This window comes from Pan troglodytes, chromosome 10 (assembly GCF_028858775.2).
Source record: "Pan troglodytes isolate AG18354 chromosome 10, NHGRI_mPanTro3-v2.0_pri, whole genome shotgun sequence".
Classification (NCBI taxonomy): Eukaryota; Metazoa; Chordata; class Mammalia; order Primates; family Hominidae; genus Pan; species Pan troglodytes.
Genome location: NC_072408.2, coordinates 131286958 through 131305276, shown reverse-complemented (window position 1 = coordinate 131305276; position 18319 = coordinate 131286958). Strand labels below are relative to the sequence as shown.

Here is an 18319-nt window from a genome sequence, read left to right as displayed (position 1 = left end):
GAGATTTGGGTGGGGACACGGCCAAACCATGTCACCCCCCACTTCCCCCTCCTCCTTTTTCCTGGCAACCACGAATCACTGTCCATCTCTCTGGATTTGCCTATTCTGGACATTTCTTGTAAGTGGAATTGTACACTCTGCAGCCTTTTATGTCTGTCCACTTCCACTCAGCATCATATTCTCGGGGTTCATCCACAAGGTAGCCTGGGTCAGTGCTTCATTCCTTTTTTTTTTTTTTTTTTTTTTAAATAAAGAATGGGTCTTGCTATGTTGCCCAGGCGGTCTTGAACTCCTGGGCTCAAGCGATCCTCCTGCCTCGGCCTCCACGTCCGGCCCTTCACATTGCTTGTATGGATATGCCATGTTTTATTTATCTGTTCATCAGGTGATGGACTTACTTGTGCAATTTTGCTGCGAATAAAAGCTAAACCCGAACTTAAAGAAGAACCCATTAAAGGCAACGGCTTTTATCCATGGAGAGTTTAAAGGAAGTAAGTTTCCAGCAACTTTTCCAAGTGTTGCTAGTGGTTGCCAGCTGCTGCTTTTACTCCTGGTGCTGCCTGTTAGCCCTGGGGATGGAAACCTTCTTTTTGTTAATGTTGCTTTGGAGAATTATTCCCAGGTGGGACGAGCAGTTTGCTCTCAGAGTTTTAGGGTGGCCTGGCCCCCATAGCCCTTCCTTCCACATCCTTGTCCTTGCTCTGTTATCTCTCTTCTTGGTCCAGGTGGAAGAGCAGAGATAGGATAGCGGAGATGTTTCTTGCCACCAGTTGTGCGACCGGGCTCTGGGTGCCATGTTTGCTGCCACCTTTTGTCTTAAGAACCTCAAGAAATGACATAGGCTGCAGGGAGAGACCAGCCAAGCACCCAAGGTGGACCGCAGTGAGGGCCTGGGCGGTGGCGTGGGGACGTCTCACGTCACTTGGCACAGAAGGGTTGTTGGGCACTCTGGGTAGCGGAGCCAGCCTGTGCAAAGGCCCGGGGGTGCCAGACGCATGAGCTGTCCATGGTTTGCTGTGGGTGGGGTCAGATGCCCATGGCCCCCTGCCTGCCCTCCTGTTGGGGAGCAGTGAGGGCCCCACACCCACTGGTACGTGCATACACACTCCTGAGGCTTTTTCTAGGGAGTTTTTCTTCCACACACACTTTTGCCTTGAGTTTCTGGAGGTCCTGCACTCTGGGTCCCTGGAAGGGGTGCTGCTTTGGTGCTTATGCTCAACCCTATGTTTCTGTGGGGTGAACGGATGTGTGGCTGGGACCCCACGTGGGGTCCCCACATGGCTCAGCCCCACGGTTCTGTGGGGTGAACAGATGTGTGGCCATTTCTGACGTGGGAGCCCCTGCAGCCTCCCCCTTCAAGCACCTTCCAAGGTAGGATGCTGAGTGGCCTTGGGCATGTCGTCAAACAGAAATCCCACTTCCCACGGTGGTTATGACAGTTACGTGGATTAAGATTTGTGAATTGCTTGGAGCAGGAGGCCAGCAAACTCCAGCAAGCTCCAAATCTGGCCCTCAGTGTGTTTTTGTAAATAAAGTTTTATTGGCACACAGCCACGCCCATTTGTTCCCCGTTGCCTGTGGCTGCTTTTGCAATACAATGGCAGGGGTGAGTAGATGAGACAGAGACCTTGTGGCCCTCAAAGCTTGAGCTATTTTTACCATCTGGCCCTTTATAGGAAAGTGCCGGCCTCTGGCATCCAGCCCCAGTGGCCTCCAGGCTCTGTTTCTGCCTCTGTGTAATGGAGATGGAGCAGCAGTCCCCTCGGAGGGCTGTTGTGGGATCCACTTCATGGGGTGTGCAGAGGACTGGGATAGGCTGAGCTGTGAGCGGTCCCAGGTGTGATTTCTAGGTGTCCCTGGGGGAGGTGGCCTGAGGAGCATGGAGGACCGCATTGGGGCGATTGAGGGATATGAGCCCTTTTCTCTGTTTCCCTCGAGGAGTCCGTGTGTGTGGAGGGAGCACTGGGTTGTCCAGGCCCCTGCTGTCCTTGCCCCCACATCTCACATGGTAACAGAGGCCAGAGGCAAACCTAATGTGACTCCAAGACTCTTGGCCCCTGTGGGTCTTGCTGGGGCTCTGTGGGGTGAGGGGAGGACAGAGGCCCTGAGGATGGCAGGAGTGGACAGAAGATGATGCAGCCTCTGTGAATCCTGAGGTTGGGGGGGCACTTGGTGGCCCCCGGGCTGCAGTTGTCGGGAGAATAATGCACCCTGTGTCCTCTGGGTGCAGCTGCTGCGGGGGCGGGGAGGTGGTGGCCTGGCGCTGCTCTGGGCCTCGTCTGCCAGCAGCTGCCGGCTTGGCCCCAAGGATGGCACAGGGCGGGGGCTGGGTTCTGGAGCCCGGCTAGGGGAGCACCATCCCAGCCAACATTTATTGAGGCTTACGGTATGCCAGGCTCAGAGCCATTAACTCATTCAAGACTCACAAGGACCGGGGAGGTACCAACTGTTCTCCCCATTGGGCAGATGGGGAACTGAGGCAGGAAGCAGTTGAATGATCTGCTGAAGGTCACGGAACTGGAGAGTGGCAGAGGGGGCTGGGATTTGAACCCAGGGCTGCACAGGTGAGGCCTGGGTTGTGTTTTCTAACCTCCTTATCCTGAGAGTGTTCCCAGCACAGCCTGGGTGCACCAGACTTTAGCTGGTGGGATGAAGGCGTCCATGGATAACTGAATGCAGGCTTCCTTTGTTGTTAAGCACATTTTCAAAAACAGCTCTATTACACAAAGAGTGACTCTCAGTGAAAGAAAATCAGAAAAAATAACGGGCAAATAAAAAGAAGAAAGTAAAAATACCCTCTTCTGCCCTGCTGCCGAGATAACTCCTTTTAGCTTAACTGTAGCCCGTTCTGATGGCTTTTCCGTGTGTTTGGGAACATATGTTTTCTACAAAGCCACGTGTGTGTTGGCGCATGGTTCTGGAACTTGCGTGTTTGGACTGAGCTTCATGGATGAATGTTTACAGAGGGTATGCAGAGGCCAGGCCTTGGGAGAATGGAGGCTGTGGGTCTTGGTTCCTTGGGCTGGTGAGGAACACACAGATGGGGTAAGTGGAAGAAGAGAGGTGTGTTATGGGAACAGGGAGCTGGAAGACTTCACAACTTGAGGAGAGGCTAGGAAACCATTCATGTAGCAAGAGCATTTGAACCGCATCTTGAAGGCTGTAAGGGACTCTGAATTTTGGAGAATGGGTGATGGCTGGTATGGGAATGGGATCCTTGAACAGGTGAGGACTGTCCTGACAGATGTCCAGGGCTCTGGGCCTAGAGTCAGGGATGGAAACCAGGGGTGTATTGGGGAGGGGCTGTGTATTAGTCCGTTTTCATGCTGCTGATAAAGACATACCCAAGACTGGGCAATTTAAAAAAGAAAGAGGTTTAATTGTACTCACAGTTCCATGTGGCTGTGGAGGGCTCACAATCATGGCGGAGGGCAAAGACGAGCAAGTCACATCTTACATGGATGGCAGCAGGCAAAAAGTTGGCAACTACATTAGTCAGGGTTCTCTAGAGGGACAGAACTAATAGAAAAAATATATATATATATTACATAAAGGGGAGTTTATTAAGGAGTAGTAACTCACACGATCACAAGGTCCCACAACAGGCCATCTGCAAGCTGAGAAGCAAGGAAGCCAGTCTGAGTCCCAAAGCTTGAAGAACTTGGAGTGTGATGTTCGAGGGCAGGAAGCATCCAGCACGGGAGAAAGATGTAGGCTGGGAGGCTAGGCCAGTCTCGCCTTTGCACATTTTTCTGTCTGCTTTATATTCGCTGGCAGCTGATTAGATGGTGCCTACACAGATTAAGGGTGGGTCTGCCTTCTCCAGCCCACTGACTCAAATGTTAATCTCCTTTGGCAACACCCTCACAGACATACCGAGGATCAATACTTTGCCTCCTTCAATCCAATCAGGTTGACAGTATTAACCATCACAGGGTTGTACAGACTGGGGGGTGTCCCCTGTGCTGACTCCATGCCCGTTTTTTTTCTGCCACAGGACCGTAGCCTGACGGGCAAGCTGGAACCGGTGTCTCCCCCCAGCCCCCCGCACACCGACCCTGAGCTGGAGCTGGTGCCGCCGCGGCTGTCCAAGGAGGAGCTGATCCAGAACATGGACCGCGTGGACCGAGAGATCACCATGGTAGAGCAGCAGATCTCTAAGCTGAAGAAGAAGCAGGTGTGAATGGGCAGGGGGAAGGGGAGGGTTTGCTCTGAGTCTCCATTCTAGCAGCAGTGACAGCGGTGTCACAGACATGTGCCAAGCCCTTCCCAAGTTCCTGGATGCTCACTGGTTTTTATGCCCTTTACGTTTATTGGACAGGAGCACATCCACAGAACTTTCTGCCATGATGGAAACACCGTGTATCTGCAGGATAGCCATGTTCCACTGTTGAGCATTTGAAATGTGCCTACTGCGACTGAGGAACTGATTTTTAATTTTTATTTAATATACGTATTAAATGTGCCTTTGAATAGCCACACAGGCTGCCGCATTAGACAGCACAAGAATGGAGGGTGAAAGTTCAGGATTTCTAGCCAGTCTGTCCAGGTTCAGATCCTGTTTCTTCCAGTACCAGGCAACGTGGGGTGGGCAGTCCCTTCTCTATGCTTCACTTTCCTTATCTGTAATGTGGGGAAACAGCCCCTGGCTCTGGAATCTGAATGGACTGGCCTCCTAACTGCTCTTTACTAGCTGTGTGGCCCTGGAACCTTCATCTCTTGGAGCCTTGGTTTCCTTGCCTGTAAAATGGACAACTTGTAGAGGAGGGAGCAAGATCCCGAGATTAAAAATAAATCCTCATTGTCACTGTTGAAACCACACAAAGACAAGCGGAGAAAAAGCTGATATAGATATTTGTAACATTCATTTTATAACTTTGTTTTAAATATGAGTTAATATACAATTCCTTGATAATCTGCCTTTTCCCAGCTCTTCATGGTTTGCTCCCAGGTATCATTCAGGTCTCTGCTCGATGTCCCTGACACCAAGAGGCCACCGTCAGCCTTGTACAGGAACACACACCCCCAACCCTCCTCTATCCCGGGTTCAGCCAATCCAGCCAATTCTAGCTGCTGCTGGTTTTTGTAAATAAAGTTTTATTGGCACAGCCACGACCACTTGTTTGTGTATCTGTATACACATGTGTGTTTATATGACTGCTTTTCTGCCACAGTGGCAGAGTTAAGTCATCACAACAGAGACCTGTGTGGCCTGCAAAGTCAAAAATATTTGCTGTTTAGGCCTTTAAAGAAAAGCTTTGGGCTGGGCATGGTGGCTGATGCCTGTAATCCCAGCACTTTGGGAGGCCGAGGCTGGAGGATCACTTGAGCCCGGGAGTTTGAGACCAGCGTGGGCAACATAGTGAGACCCTGTCTCTACAAATAATTTAAAACATTAGCCAGGTGTGGTGGCACATGCCTGTGGTCACAGCTACTCAGGAGGCTGAGGCAGGAGTGCCTGAGCCCAGCAGGTTTAGGCTGCATGAGCCATGATTGCCACTGCACTCTTGCCTGGGCAACAGAGTGAGACTCTATCTCAAGAAAAAGAAATTTTGCTGATCACTGATCTGTCTCATCACCCTGCTGGTGACATCATTATTTGAATTAATATAGACCCAGCTTTGTTATACAGTGGTCCTCTCCTTGTCTCCCTGTTAACTGCTGTGTTCTGAGCAGCATGGGGTACATAGTAGGTGCTCATTAAAAATGTTGATTGAGTCATTGTGACACTGGGCCCCAGGGAGCATCTAGACTAATGGGAGAAACAGGCTCATATCTAGTGCCCTCCAGACAAGGAAGTAGGGGCTCCAAGGAGGATCAAGGGCTCATTTTAGCCACTGTAGGCAGGTGGGTGAAGGCTGGTGAGAGTAGGCTTCCAGGAAGAGGTGCCCTGGTAGCTGGGTTTTGAAGGACGCTCCAGGGGGAGAGCATTGATTTCAAGGGTCCATCATGGCTGTCACGTGGTTGGGGAACCAGGATTTGAGGATAGTCCAGCAGTGAGACCCGGTCCTGGAGACTCTGCCAACTGTCCTAGGCTTCAGCGGGCAGTGGGTAGGTCTCATGTTGGTGGCACAGGCATCCCGAGAGGGGCCGGGCCCCAGCGGCGTGGGCAGGCATTGCCAGGGCCAGCCAGGTACCGCACCGTTAGGCCTCCAGGCCTGGCCCTGGGGTGGGGCTGAAGCTGCGGGTCACTGGCACACATTGGTGACTGCAGCTGGAAGCCAGGTGGCTCAAGGCAGCCCTCAATGGTTAGGTTTTTGTTTGTTTGTTTTTTCCCCTCTAAATTCCACTTTGGAATTTTTTAAAAGTGAAATTCTCAAGCATAATTATTTTAAAGTGCACAATTCAGTGGCATTTCGTACATTTGCAGTGTTGTGCAGCTGTCACCTCTGTCTGGTTCCCAGCCATTTCAACAACCCACAGGGAAGCCTCATAGGAGCTAAAGCAGCCACTCCCCGTTCCCCTACTCTCTATCTCTATGGACTGACCTGTTCTAGACATTTCCTATATAGGGCATCACACAGTATGCATCCTTTCTGGCTTCTTCCACATAGTGTCATGGTTTTGGAGTTTATCATGTTGTCTGTTGTCTCCATCCTTCATTCCTTTTTATGGCTGAAACATATTCCGTTGTATGGAGATGCCTCCTTTTGTTTATTTCATCATCTGTGGCCATTTGGGCTGTGGCTGTTGTGAATAGTGCTGCTGTTGAACATTGTGTTCAAGTTTTTGTTGGGACACCTGTTTTCAGTTCTCATGGGTATATACCTAGGAGCAGAATTGCCGGGTCGTGTCGTACAGTAACTCTAGGTTTAATTTGCTGATGACTTTCCAGGCTGTTTTCCACATCAGCTGCCCCATTTTACCTTCTTACCAGCAATGCATGAAGATTCCTGGTTTTCCACATCCTCACCGACCGCCCCCCAGCCTTTTTTTTTTTTTTTTTTTTTTGAGATGGAATCTCACTCTGTTGCCCAGGCTGGAGTGCAGTGGTGCCATCTTGGCTCACTGGAGCCTCTACCTCCTGGGCTCAAGCGATCCTTCTACCTCAGCCTTCTGAGTAGCTGGGAGTACAGGTGTGCATCACCACACCCAGCTAATTTTTGTATTTTTTGTAGAGATGGGGTTTCACCATGTTGCCCAAGCTGGTCTCAAACTGCTGGTCTTGAGTGATTTGCCCACCTTGGCCTCTTAAAGTGCTGGGATTTCAGGTGTGAGCCACTGTCCCTAGCCACACCAACCCTTTTTTATCTTCCTTTAAAAAATGTTTTTGATTCCAGCCATCCTAGTGGTTGTACAGCGGTATCTCATTGTGGTTTTGATTTGCATTAGAGAGCCCTTTATAGCGTGTCACTGCTGTGCAGCAGTTTTTTCAGCATTATCTCCTTGATCTTCCAAACAACCTTATGAGGTAGGCATATACTTACAGGTTCTGCTGAAGTAGACACACTGAGGTCAGGGAGGTGAAGGGCCCTGGCTGAGGCTGCAGAGCTGGTGAGCGGGGGGCTCAGGCTTGAATCCAGGCCCAGCAGAGCTAGTCACCCTCTTAGCTGGGTCTCTGTAGGTGTCCAAGGTGGTATTTTCTCTAGTACCTGAGGAAGGGCCACCTTCCCTAGCTGGAGGGAGCCCTCCTGCCCACCCTTTCGGGGCTGTGGGCTTCTTCCCCTTCTTGGCTTTGTTTGTTCCGTGCTTTGTGGGAGTATTTTGATGCCCTTCTTGAAGCGACCACCAGGGGTCGCTGTGGGACTGAGGCAGTTCTGTTCAAACCGCCAGCGATGGAGTCTGTAAAAGCCAGCATCCTGGATTTTCTGGCTTTTCCTGTGTTCACTTCTTCTTGGGCACCTTTTTGGGTTCATACTGATCTGCTCTGTGGTCATGTGCAGGCTGTGTGAGCGTCATAAGTGGAGCAGAACCATGTTCTGATCTCACTTGTGATGCCCTGTCACATTGCAGAATGGGGCATTGGCCTTCCATCCGACCTTGGGCCAGTGCCCTAAACCCTCTGGTCTTCAGCCTCCCTCTTGCTGTGAAGCAGACGGCAGCATGGTGGGATGCTCTTTCCAATGGTGTTAGGAGGAGGGGGTTCATACATGGACAGATGAGGATGAGGATGATGGGGGTGATGAGGATGAGGGTGATGGGGGTGATGAGGATGAGGACGACGGGGGTGATGAGGATGAGGACGACGGGGGTGATGAGGATGAGGGTGATGAGGATGAGGGTGATGGGGTGATGAGGATGCGGGTGATGGGGGTGATGAGGATGAGGGTGATGGGGTGATGAGGATGCGGGTGATGGGGGTGATGAGGATGAGGGTGATGGGGGTGATGAGGATGAGGATGATGGGGGTGATGAGGATGAGGACGACGGGGGTGATGAGGATGTGGGTGATGGGGGTGATGAGGATGAGGTTGAAGGGGTGATGAGGATGCGGGTGATGGGGGTGATGAGGATGAGGACGACGGGGGTGATGAGGATGCGGGTGATGGGGGTGATGAGGATGAGGATGATGGGGTGATGAGGATGCGGGTGATGGGGGTGATGAGGATGATGGGGTGATGAGGATGAGGGTGATGAGGATGAGGATAATGGGGGTGATGGGGATGAAGATGAGGGGGGTGATGAGGATGACAGTGATGAGGATGAGGACGAGCAGGGTGATGAGGATGAGGATGATGGGGGTGATGAGGATGAGAGTGATGGGGGTGATGAGGATGAGGATGAGGATGATGGGGTGATGAGGAGCACCTGTGTGTCAGGTGCTGCGTGCTTTGCACGCATCATGAGCTCATTTCACCCTCACAGCGGCTCTCTAGAGTAGTAACTCTTTTATCCCCATTTTCCAGAAGAGGAAGGTAAGGCTTAGAGAGGTCCAGGAGCTTCTCAAGGCTACGCAGTAAGTAGGAGTGGGAGTTGGGCTCCAGTCTCACCAGTGCAGCTGTGGAGTCTGCACAGCCTCTCCTAGCACTGATGCTGCCTGTAGGAACCGTAATGGGTAATAATGCCAGCTCGCAGCAGGCCTGACTGTGCCTGCCTGTGTAACTCATTCAGTTCTCACCACAGTCAGAATGGCGGCATGGCAATCAGCCCCGTTTACTGATGGGGCAACTGAGGCCTAGCAGGGTGAGGCTGCTTGGCTGTGCTTCCCTGGCTGGCAAGTCACGAAGGCAGGATTTGAACCTGGCTTTGGAGCTTGGAGGCTGCAGCTGGCCCTGGAGCTGGGGCCTCTCCCGGGTGCGGAGTCCCTGGGATGACTCACAGGAAATGGGTAGCAGCCTGACTTCCTGTGCGCGGCCGTGGCCCCGGCTGCAAGGGGGCCTCCCCGCGCCCTGGGGGCTGCAGCCCTCCTTCCGCCCCTGGGGTGCTCATCCCTCACGTTCTGCCTCTCCCCACAGCAACAGCTGGAGGAGGAGGCTGCCAAGCCGCCCGAGCCTGAGAAGCCCGTGTCACCGCCGCCCATCGAGTCGAAGCACCGCAGCCTGGTGCAGATCATCTACGACGAGAACCGGGTATGTGTCCCCGCCCTGGCCTGCTGCCCCCGGTGCTGGCCATGAGGCGCTTCACAGGGGGCACCATGAATCGGGCCTCAGTGTTTCCATCTACGTGGGGAGGGGACCTCGCCACCCTCTCCCCCAGAGACGCAGGGTTTATGAGTGGGTGGGGGAAGGTGACCGGTGGAAAGCCATCCTGGTGTGGCCTCTGGGCTGTTCTGCTCAGACACTCAGATGGGTGTGGACTGTGGCTGGTCAGCAGGATGCAACACAAAACAGAGGTTTTGGGCTCCAGGAGAGCACCAGGGTCCAGCTGATGGCCAAGGGTAAGGGGCTGCCACTTTAGGTGCTGGTGCAGAAGAAATCCCTTTAAGGCAAAAGATAATGACATTATGACCGCAGCAGTGAGGTTTCATGGAGCAGCCCCTCCTGTCAGTCCTGGAAGGGCAGGTACAGGTGTCATTTCCATTTTCCTGAGGCCCAGAGAGGTTAAGTGACTTGTCCAGAGTCACACAGCTAGGAAGCATTGGACCTGGATTTGAACCTGTGGGCTGTCAGACCACAGGGCCTGAGTTCTCAGCACTGGCTTCCACTGACACTGGGCCCTGGAAGGGGCCTTTGAGATGATTGAAACACAGAGTCTGGAGCAGGCTGTGGAGGCCCATGGAGATCCCACTGGGGGCAGCTATAGTGGGTCTGGTCTTGGTGGAGGGGCTTGGGATGCTCAGAGCAGTGTCTCCAGGGGCTGGACCCTAAGGGTCTGTGCACCCCCAAGGTGGAACCTTGTGTCTGGTGAGGTGGTAAGCTCCCCATCTTCCCAGTCAAGCCACTATCAGCTGGGCTTTAATGATTTACAGTGGACTTTTTCTAAATATACTCAGGATCTGTGGATGTTGATCCCCTCCCTTATTTTCTGGATGAGGAAACTGAGGCCCAGAGAGGGACTGGTCCTTGTGAAGCATGACAGATGAGGAACCTCCTCTCCCTGCCTTGGCTTCTCTGGTTCCCCTCCTGCCCGTAGCCCCAGCCACCCTTCCCAGCTGCCTTTTCTGTAATATCTTCCTTGGCCAATCAGTGCTCAGAGTTGAGGTGGGGGTGGGGAGGCCTTGAGTCACGTGGTGGGTGCCTGCAGTGGCAGCCTGAGACAGGGAACTACTGGATCAACCTGTTTGGCTATGCCTCCACCTCTAGAAACAGCGATGTCATGCAGAATGAGACAAGCCTGTTTGGGGCCTGGGAACTGTGTGCCCGGCTCACTCTCCCACACCCTCACCCCTCACCCCAAGCACCACTAGTAACAGTCATAGGACAGCCAAGGGGCCACACATCCTTCAGCCAGGCATCCTGGGTTCAAATCCCATTTCTCCCACTTCCTGGCTCTGTGACCCTGGAGCGTCGTACTTAAACCTTCCTGTGCCTCATGCTCCACAGCTTTAAAACAATGACAACGACGGCATCACCTAGTACAGTTGGTGTGGGAACTAAAGGGGTAATTTCCTAGTGCCCTTAGGACAGACAGTGCCTGGCACCAAAGAAGTGCCAGCTGGTGCTATTTAATTGTCATTATCATAGCTCTTATTTCTTCTTGTGTTTGTTTACCTTGTGCATTTAATAGAATACTATTTGCATTTAGTAGAACTACTATTATTCTCTCAATTTTGCTCATCAAGAAACCAAAGCTCAGAGAGGGAAGGAGACCTCCCTGAGATTGCAGAGCAAGTGAGCTTTGAGCCTGGGACTTGGAGCCAAGATTGAGATGGCTCCAGGAGCCCAAAGTGGAGGGGACATGGGCAGGGCTCCTCAGAGTGTCACCTCTACCTGCCCTCTCTGTTCCTTGGTGGAGAGCAGACACGGTTCTCTCCAGCAGCTGTGGAGGCCAGGTCAGTGGCCCAGCACATTGCTGCAGTGCCTTGGCCCTCTGCCTGGAGCTCCTCTCCTTGCAAGGCTCATACTGTCACTTCCATCTTTGCTCAAGTGGCCCCTTCTCAGCAAGACCTGTTTCAACCCTCTACTTAATACTGAAAATCCTTTTTTCAGGAAAAAGAGTTTTCAGGATGACACCCGTTTTCCTCCTTTGCGGCTTCTGATTCTCCTTAGCCGTTGTCCCCACGGGACATGATTTCTGTTTTACTTATTTATTCTGTTTATTATGAATGGAAACTCCGTAAGGGCAGGGATTTTATTCCTGCCCACTTTTATTTCCAGTGGTATCTCCAGCACCTAAAACAGTGCTCACCACACGGCAGATGCACATTAAATAATTATTGTGCAAATATTCAGGCGGCAGGAAGGGAGGGGAGATGGAGGCGGGTGGCCAGCTCTGGCCCGTGGAAGAGGCCTCTGGTTTGGGGGCATGGGGGCTGGTGGGGATCCTCCGCCCGGGCTGAGTCTCTGAGCCTCCAAAGCCTGCAGCCTAATGTGCGGGAGGCCCCCAGCCGCCTTTGGCAGGAGCAGCCAGGACTTACCGCCCCTTGGGGGATCAGTAGGATTAAATTTTAATCCGCCTTCCTTCCCTGCTGGTTCCTGGAGAGATGGAGGACAAGGGTCTGTTTTTCGAGCCAGCCGGAAAACGCAGCTTCCCTGCCGGGCAGGGCCCGCCTGGCAGTTCTGAGTGCTGGAGTCTGGCTCATTATCCATTCGGAGCACATTGGTGAGGCACCCGCTGAGCGAGGCTTTTCCCACCTCCCCGCCTCCTGGGAGCTGCCTGCGTGGGCGGGGGCCGGGCAGGTGTGCACAGATGGCGGGGCAGCCAGCAGGGTGGCTGCAGCCTGAGAGCAGGAGCAGACGGGGTGGCCCGGGCCCAGGAGGGCAGAAGCGTGACCTGGAAGTGGGTGCTGGGAAAGGCTTCTTGGAGGCAGCGGGTGGGCTGGAAGGAGGGCGTTCGGGTGAGGGGGCATGGCACAGGCCAAGTCCCAGAGAGGGGACTGGCGTCTGCTTTGATCTTCAAAGGTGGTGGGCACGAGGTAGGAGCCTGTTGGTTCCGGGACAAGGCACGCACTTGGAATCTGGATAAAACATACACAGAGGCAGCGCTAGCGATGTGTGGATACATAAGGGGCATTTGTGCAGCACAGGTTGCTGGTACCGTAGGAATTCAGGACACTGGGGAACAGTCAGGATGGGCTTCATAGAGGAGACGGACCTTGAGCTAGGTCGACTGGGGAAAGGTAGAAGGCTGCTTCCAATAGAGATGTAGATGGCTCATTCACAAGGTGGAGAGGAGGCAGGATTGATGGAAGCGGCAACCCCAGTTGCTGAGTAATGCAGAAATCAGCAGAAGACTCAGGTCCTTGTCTTCCAGTTTAAGCGTCTTAAAAGGAAAGTGTTTATATGATGTGATTAGGACTCAGTGTGTGCACAGTGTGATCGGGACTGAGCAGGGCAAAGAAGAATAATACCATCAACAGTCACCGTGAACGTGAAGCATTCAGTAGAGCCTTTTGGGGGTTTTGGCACTCCTCATGCTTGTTTGTAGGGCCCAGCATCAGACCCCCTGATTGAAGATTTTCAGAGCAGTGCTTCAGACCCCGTCCTGTGGCCTCAGCATCCTGGGCCAGGCCCCCACCTCTGGCCTCCATGCCCGGCCACCTGGTCATCAAAACTGCCCCCAGGGTCCAGGGGTTCTTTCAGATTGTCCGTTTCAGCCCCGCGAGGCTGCTGCATGCGTCCTCTGACCTGCCGCTTTTCCTGCTCGTCACCCACCCTGGGAGAGCTCTGCACGGGGCTCATGGGCATGGGGCTCTGTTTGCAGATGAGGAAGCTGAAGCTCCGGGTAGGCCGTTGCCCTGAGGCACTGCTGCAGCCAGCGGAGGGGCTTGGGTGCAGGACTGGGGGCTCGGGGCTTCTTGGGTGAGTAGGTGCTGCCCCCAATCTGCAGATGAGGAAGCCAGTGTGGCAGAGAAGGGGCTAGGATGGGGCTTCCAGGCAGGGGAGAGGCTAGGGAGTGATCAGTGTCAGGTCTGTTTCTGTGCTCTAGAGGAGAGCCGCATGTGGATGTATGTGTGGTTTGTGTGCCTGTGGGTACACGTGTGTATACGGGTGGATGTATGTGTGGTATGTGTGTTAGATACACGTGTGCCTTTGGATGGCTGTGCATACTTGTATGTGAATACTTAGAGTAAGAGTCAGCTTGTGTGGGACCAGCATGTGGTGATTCGTGCATTGATACAGCACACTTGGGTGTGTGTATGCGGGCATGTGTGTATGTGTGGACCTCTGGATGGCTGTGTGCACATGTGTATAAGCGTATATGAGTCAGCATGTGGGGCCTGTGGTTATCTGTGCACTTACACATCCATGCATACACACGTGGGTGCGTGTATGTGTGCAGGTATACCTGTGGGTGCTGTGTGCACATGCGTGAACATTCATCCACGAATTGGCACATGTGAGGCATGTATATAGGTATTCGTGCATCTGTGCACCTGTATGCATACGCATGTGTTCACATGGGTACACGTTAGGCTGTGTGCATGTGTGTACAGGTGGATGTGCGTGAGATGGCGGGTGTGGGGTGGGTGTGGTTACATCATGTGTTCACTTGGGTGCACATGTGTATGTGCGTGCGCCTTGATATGTGTGGACATGTGTGTATGTCTTTGCGTGTTCCTAGATCTTGGCATGTGCACTTGGTGACGTGGGTCTGGTGCTCCCGTGCACCCGTCTGCATAGGTGACTAAGGACTTGTGTGCCCCAGCACAGCTTCTAGGCTTTTTGGGCATGGGAGGCCTGGCCACGCAGACCCAGAGTCTCTGCAGGGGTGCCACTGCTCGAATGAGAACCTGCCCGGATCTCAGTTGGCTGGCGAGAGCCCCTACAGGGGGTGGACGCCACGGTGAGCGGGGCCGCTCATTGGCTTGAGTCCCTAGGTTTTCCTTTCCTCTCAGAGCCAGGTGAGCTTGGGCAGTGGCTTCTCTCAGGCTTGGCCACCTCCCCTGCGGCGTCAGCCCCACCCACCACGATCAGAGCAGAGACCTCGGCCCCCAAAGGCCAGGAACGTGGGAGGACGTGCGTGGGGGCAGTCGGGTTTCAGCGGGATTGAGAAAGGCCTGCTTCCCTTCTCCCCCAGGTTGGGGCTGAGTCCCCTGAATTCCAGCCTCCCAGCCGGAAGGTGGCAGCCCAGCCTGAAGCCCTCCTTTGGGCCGGAGCAGTCCCTGAGTTCTGCCACCCTTGGGTGGAGTTAGTTCAGCTCTAACAAGTGTGTCCTGGCGTCCCCTGCAAGCTGGGCCTTGGGCCCGCACGGGGAAGATGCAGACAGGAGCTCCTGTTGCAGCATTTGCTGTTTGCCAGGACCAGGGGCAGCCAGGGAGACAGTGTCGGGAGGTGGCCCCCAAAGGGGCCGAGGAGATGTGGAGATATCAGCCACGGGAATATTGGGGTTGGGGAATGTTCTAGGTGGGAGAGGTTCAGGTGGGAAGGGTTTGGGATTTTGCCTAGAACTGTGTGGATTGGTGACCTCCTATCCAAGTGTCCGCTCTGAGCCTCAGTTTCCCCATCTGTAAAATGGGGCAGCCCTTGCACCCCAGAAACAGGTTACTGGGAGGCTTGGCAATCCTGACTGTGGCTTGGAGAGCAGGGAGACAGGGCCTGCCCTCTCATCCACCTCTATGGAGGGGGCAGAGAGGACTCCGTGTCCTTGGAAAGGCCAGGCCCATCCGGGATGTGGACTGCTTCCCCCATGGCCCTGGAGAAAGTGCCCACTGCCCTCAACCCTGTGCTGGGCCCTGCTGGACGATAGCAGCTTGGTGGCCAGCGCTGGCCTCTTCTGGTCCTGGTGGAGAGGCAGGGAGGCACTGGGCCTGCAGCGATGTGGAGAGAGGACAGGGTTCTGGGCTGGGACCGGACAGCCTACAGGTACAAGAATGCTTTGCCCCAGAGACCGCCTGAGCGAGGGAGCCAGCTGCACCCCATTTCCAGGTATTTAGACCATTCCTGAGCATCCACTGTAAGCCAGACACTGTCCAGGCACTGTGGGTGCAGCAGAGAACAGAGCAGGCACCTTGCTCCTCATGGAGTCCTCTTCAGGGGAGGTGGCCAGTAAGATAAACAGTGGGACGCAGACCCTTATCCCTGACCGCATGTGCTGTGAAGACAGCCAGGTGGGAAAAAGAGTGGTCGAGGGAGGTGGGCCGCCCTGCTGCAGGGGGTCAGGGAAGGCCTCTGTGGGGAGGGGAGGCTGAGTCAAGACATGAGCAAGAGGCAGGCGAGAGCATGTGAAGATGTGGGGAACAGCATTCCAGGCAGGGAACAGTAGGTGCAAAGGCTCAGAGGCAGTAGTGGCTTTCAGTGTGCAGGGGACAGTGAGGGGCCAGCAGAGGTCAAGGTCCTGTGAGGGCTGGGACCCTGTTGACCCTGGCGAGGAGTTTGGATTTGGTGCTCAGGGTGGCAGGAAGACAGCAGCCGAGGAGGTGAGGGGGAATTTTTGGCATGAGGCTGAATCTGTGGCCTGCGTCCACGTTCCCCAGCCATGCCACGTTCTAGAGGGTGTCTCCTCTGCATTCAAAGAGGGAAGGGATGACATGCACGTCACTTTGCTCCCTGCAGAACGTCCTTGCAGAGGTCATGGGAGTTTGGTACCCTGGGTGAGTGTGGCCGTTTCGTGAATGGGAAGACTGAGGCCAGACTCAGTCAGGAGACTCAGATTGCTGAGGGTTAGAGCACAGCCGACTCCCAGATGTTGGGCAGGTGTGTTGAGAAAGGCCAGCCCATCTTGGGACAGGGCCCCACAGGCCCACCTCCCCAGGAGGCTGACAAGCAGGACCAGAGAAGACCGTGGAGCAGGAACAAACCCAACACTGGGAGCAGGGGATGTGGGGGCAGGAGGTGAAGGAAACACCCCAGAGAGACAGGAGGAGGTGGGGCTCCCTGTGGCTTTGGCAGGTGAAGAAGGGGTCTTCCCTGCTCTCTAGGTGCTAGCTGTGTGGCCGTGTAGTTTCCAGTGGCTTGGCCCTTTCCGTTGGTATCACTCTTATCTAGATGGACAGTTGCTGCTGATCCCCACAGATCATACACAAACTCCTATTCATCCCTCAAAACCCAGCCTATATAGCCCTCCTGTTACCTTTTTGGGAGAGTGACTTGTGCCCCACTTTCACACATACCTTTCTCTGCCTGAGCATACTAATCTGCTGTTACTGCTCTTAACCAACAGCCATTGTTTGGGTTTATTCCAGGCAGGGGCCAGGTCTCATTCATTCCATGTCTCTCCCCAGGTCCCAGTGTTTGGGAGCTGCCCTGCCCCCATGCTACCCCATACCCAGTCCTTCACTGGACCTGGCTTAGGGGTTCTCCCATCTTCAGTACCCCAGGGCAGACTCTTTCCTGCTTCGAGGGTGTGGCTGGGACATTGACTCTCCGGGTGATGTCTGCCCCAATCCACCGGAAATACTAGTCCCAAGCCTAGGGGTGGTCCTGCATGGGACCTGGCCCTTGGCTTCCTCTGTCCGTGGATCCTGGAGGTCATAAGAAGGGCTTCTTCCCTGTGTTTTGTTTCTGTGCCTCAGTTTCACCATCTGTGAGATGGGGCTACGCCTGCCTGTACCTCCCATGGCGCTTATGCGCAATTGACATGTTAAGAACACACCGTATGCCCGACGCTTGGCTCATGGCAGGTGCTCGGAGAAGTGACCATCGCTGTAATAGTTCTCCCCTGCTCTTCTGGCCCCCAGCCGCACCTTGAGGCTGCAGGTCTCGGGGTTTTGGCTCAGCCTGAAGGTGGCCAAGAGCATGGCTCTGCTCTTGGTGGGCCGGGCTCTGGGCTGTAGGCGGAGGCAGCTCTAGGTTCCAGCTTGAGCCCACCTACATACCCGCTGTCTTTCTCCGGGGGCTGGGGAGGGGGAGTGATGCTGGCCTGCCACGCCCTCCTCTCTCTGCTGCAGCCCGGGAGCCTGGGCACCTCCGCCCTGCGAGGAGATCTTGGCAAAGGCTGCGTCAAATTTTTGTTGGCAGCCACATTTGCCAGGGCTTGGGGTCACCTCCTTTTGGCCAATCTGGTTTGGGGTCACTGGGGACAGTTTCAGTATGGTGATGGTGACTTCTGCGGCCTGTCCGCCTAGTCCTTGCCAAATGCTGAGTGGCTGCCCCAATGCAGCTGAGTCACAGCAGGGGCTCGCCCACGTGCCAGCCTGTGAACACCCATTTGCCAGCACACACGCAGTTTAGCCTGGTGCAGGGGGCACCCAAACCCACCCAAATTCTGCCCCTGCCCTCCGCCACAGCCCCCATGAAGCCACCTTCAGGAGCCCCTCCGCCCCCCACCTCCCTGTACCCGGCTGGCCTGGGCTGCCCTCCAGGCCTCCTCTGAGCGGACCCTGGTGGTCCCAGGCTGGGGGCTGGTGGGCCTGGCCGAGGCACAATGTCTGCCTTCACACTGAGGGCCGGGGTGGGGGCCCGGAGGTCCAGCCTATTGACGGAGCGGCCACCGAGCCCTGCGCCACATGTTCCTGTTTTCCTAATAAGTCCCCAGTTGTGAGTGGGGAGGAGGCGGGGAGGCCCCGGGGCAGCCCAGAAATAATCACATGATTGTGAAACACAAGAATCCTAGAAAGGGTATCTCCGAGCGCCTCTATCTCACCCTCCCTCCTCCTCCTCCTCCTCCTTCCCTCGCTGGCTGCACTAGCTCTGAGGTAATTGTAGACAACCCAACCAGCTTCCAGGGCGAGGGAAGGCATCTCAGGGCTGGCAGTGTCGGCTGGGCTGGTGGGGAGCGGTGCCCACGTCGCTGGGCCCTGGGGGAGCGAGGCCTGCGCGCCTGCCGGGGAGCAGGCTTCAGTGGACCCGGTGCATTTGCTAAAATCGAAACTTGGCTGGCTTGCTGGGGCTGCTGTGGG

At 54.7% G+C, this 18319-nt stretch overlaps 1 protein-coding gene across 50 annotated transcripts in view; it reads left to right on the top strand.

Moving 5' to 3' along the window:
• Nucleotides 1-18319, top strand: part of NCOR2 (nuclear receptor corepressor 2) — a 244179-nt gene that overhangs the window by 90175 nt on the left and 135685 nt on the right. For all 50 annotated transcript variants that reach the window (XM_024348140.3, XM_024348138.3, XM_016924593.4 and 47 more), the window contains 2 exons: nt 3998-4177; nt 9396-9509. In XM_024348140.3, the coding sequence (XP_024203908.2) occupies nt 3998-4177; nt 9396-9509 (294 nt within the window). The remainder of the gene's footprint in view (nt 1-3997; nt 4178-9395; nt 9510-18319) is intronic.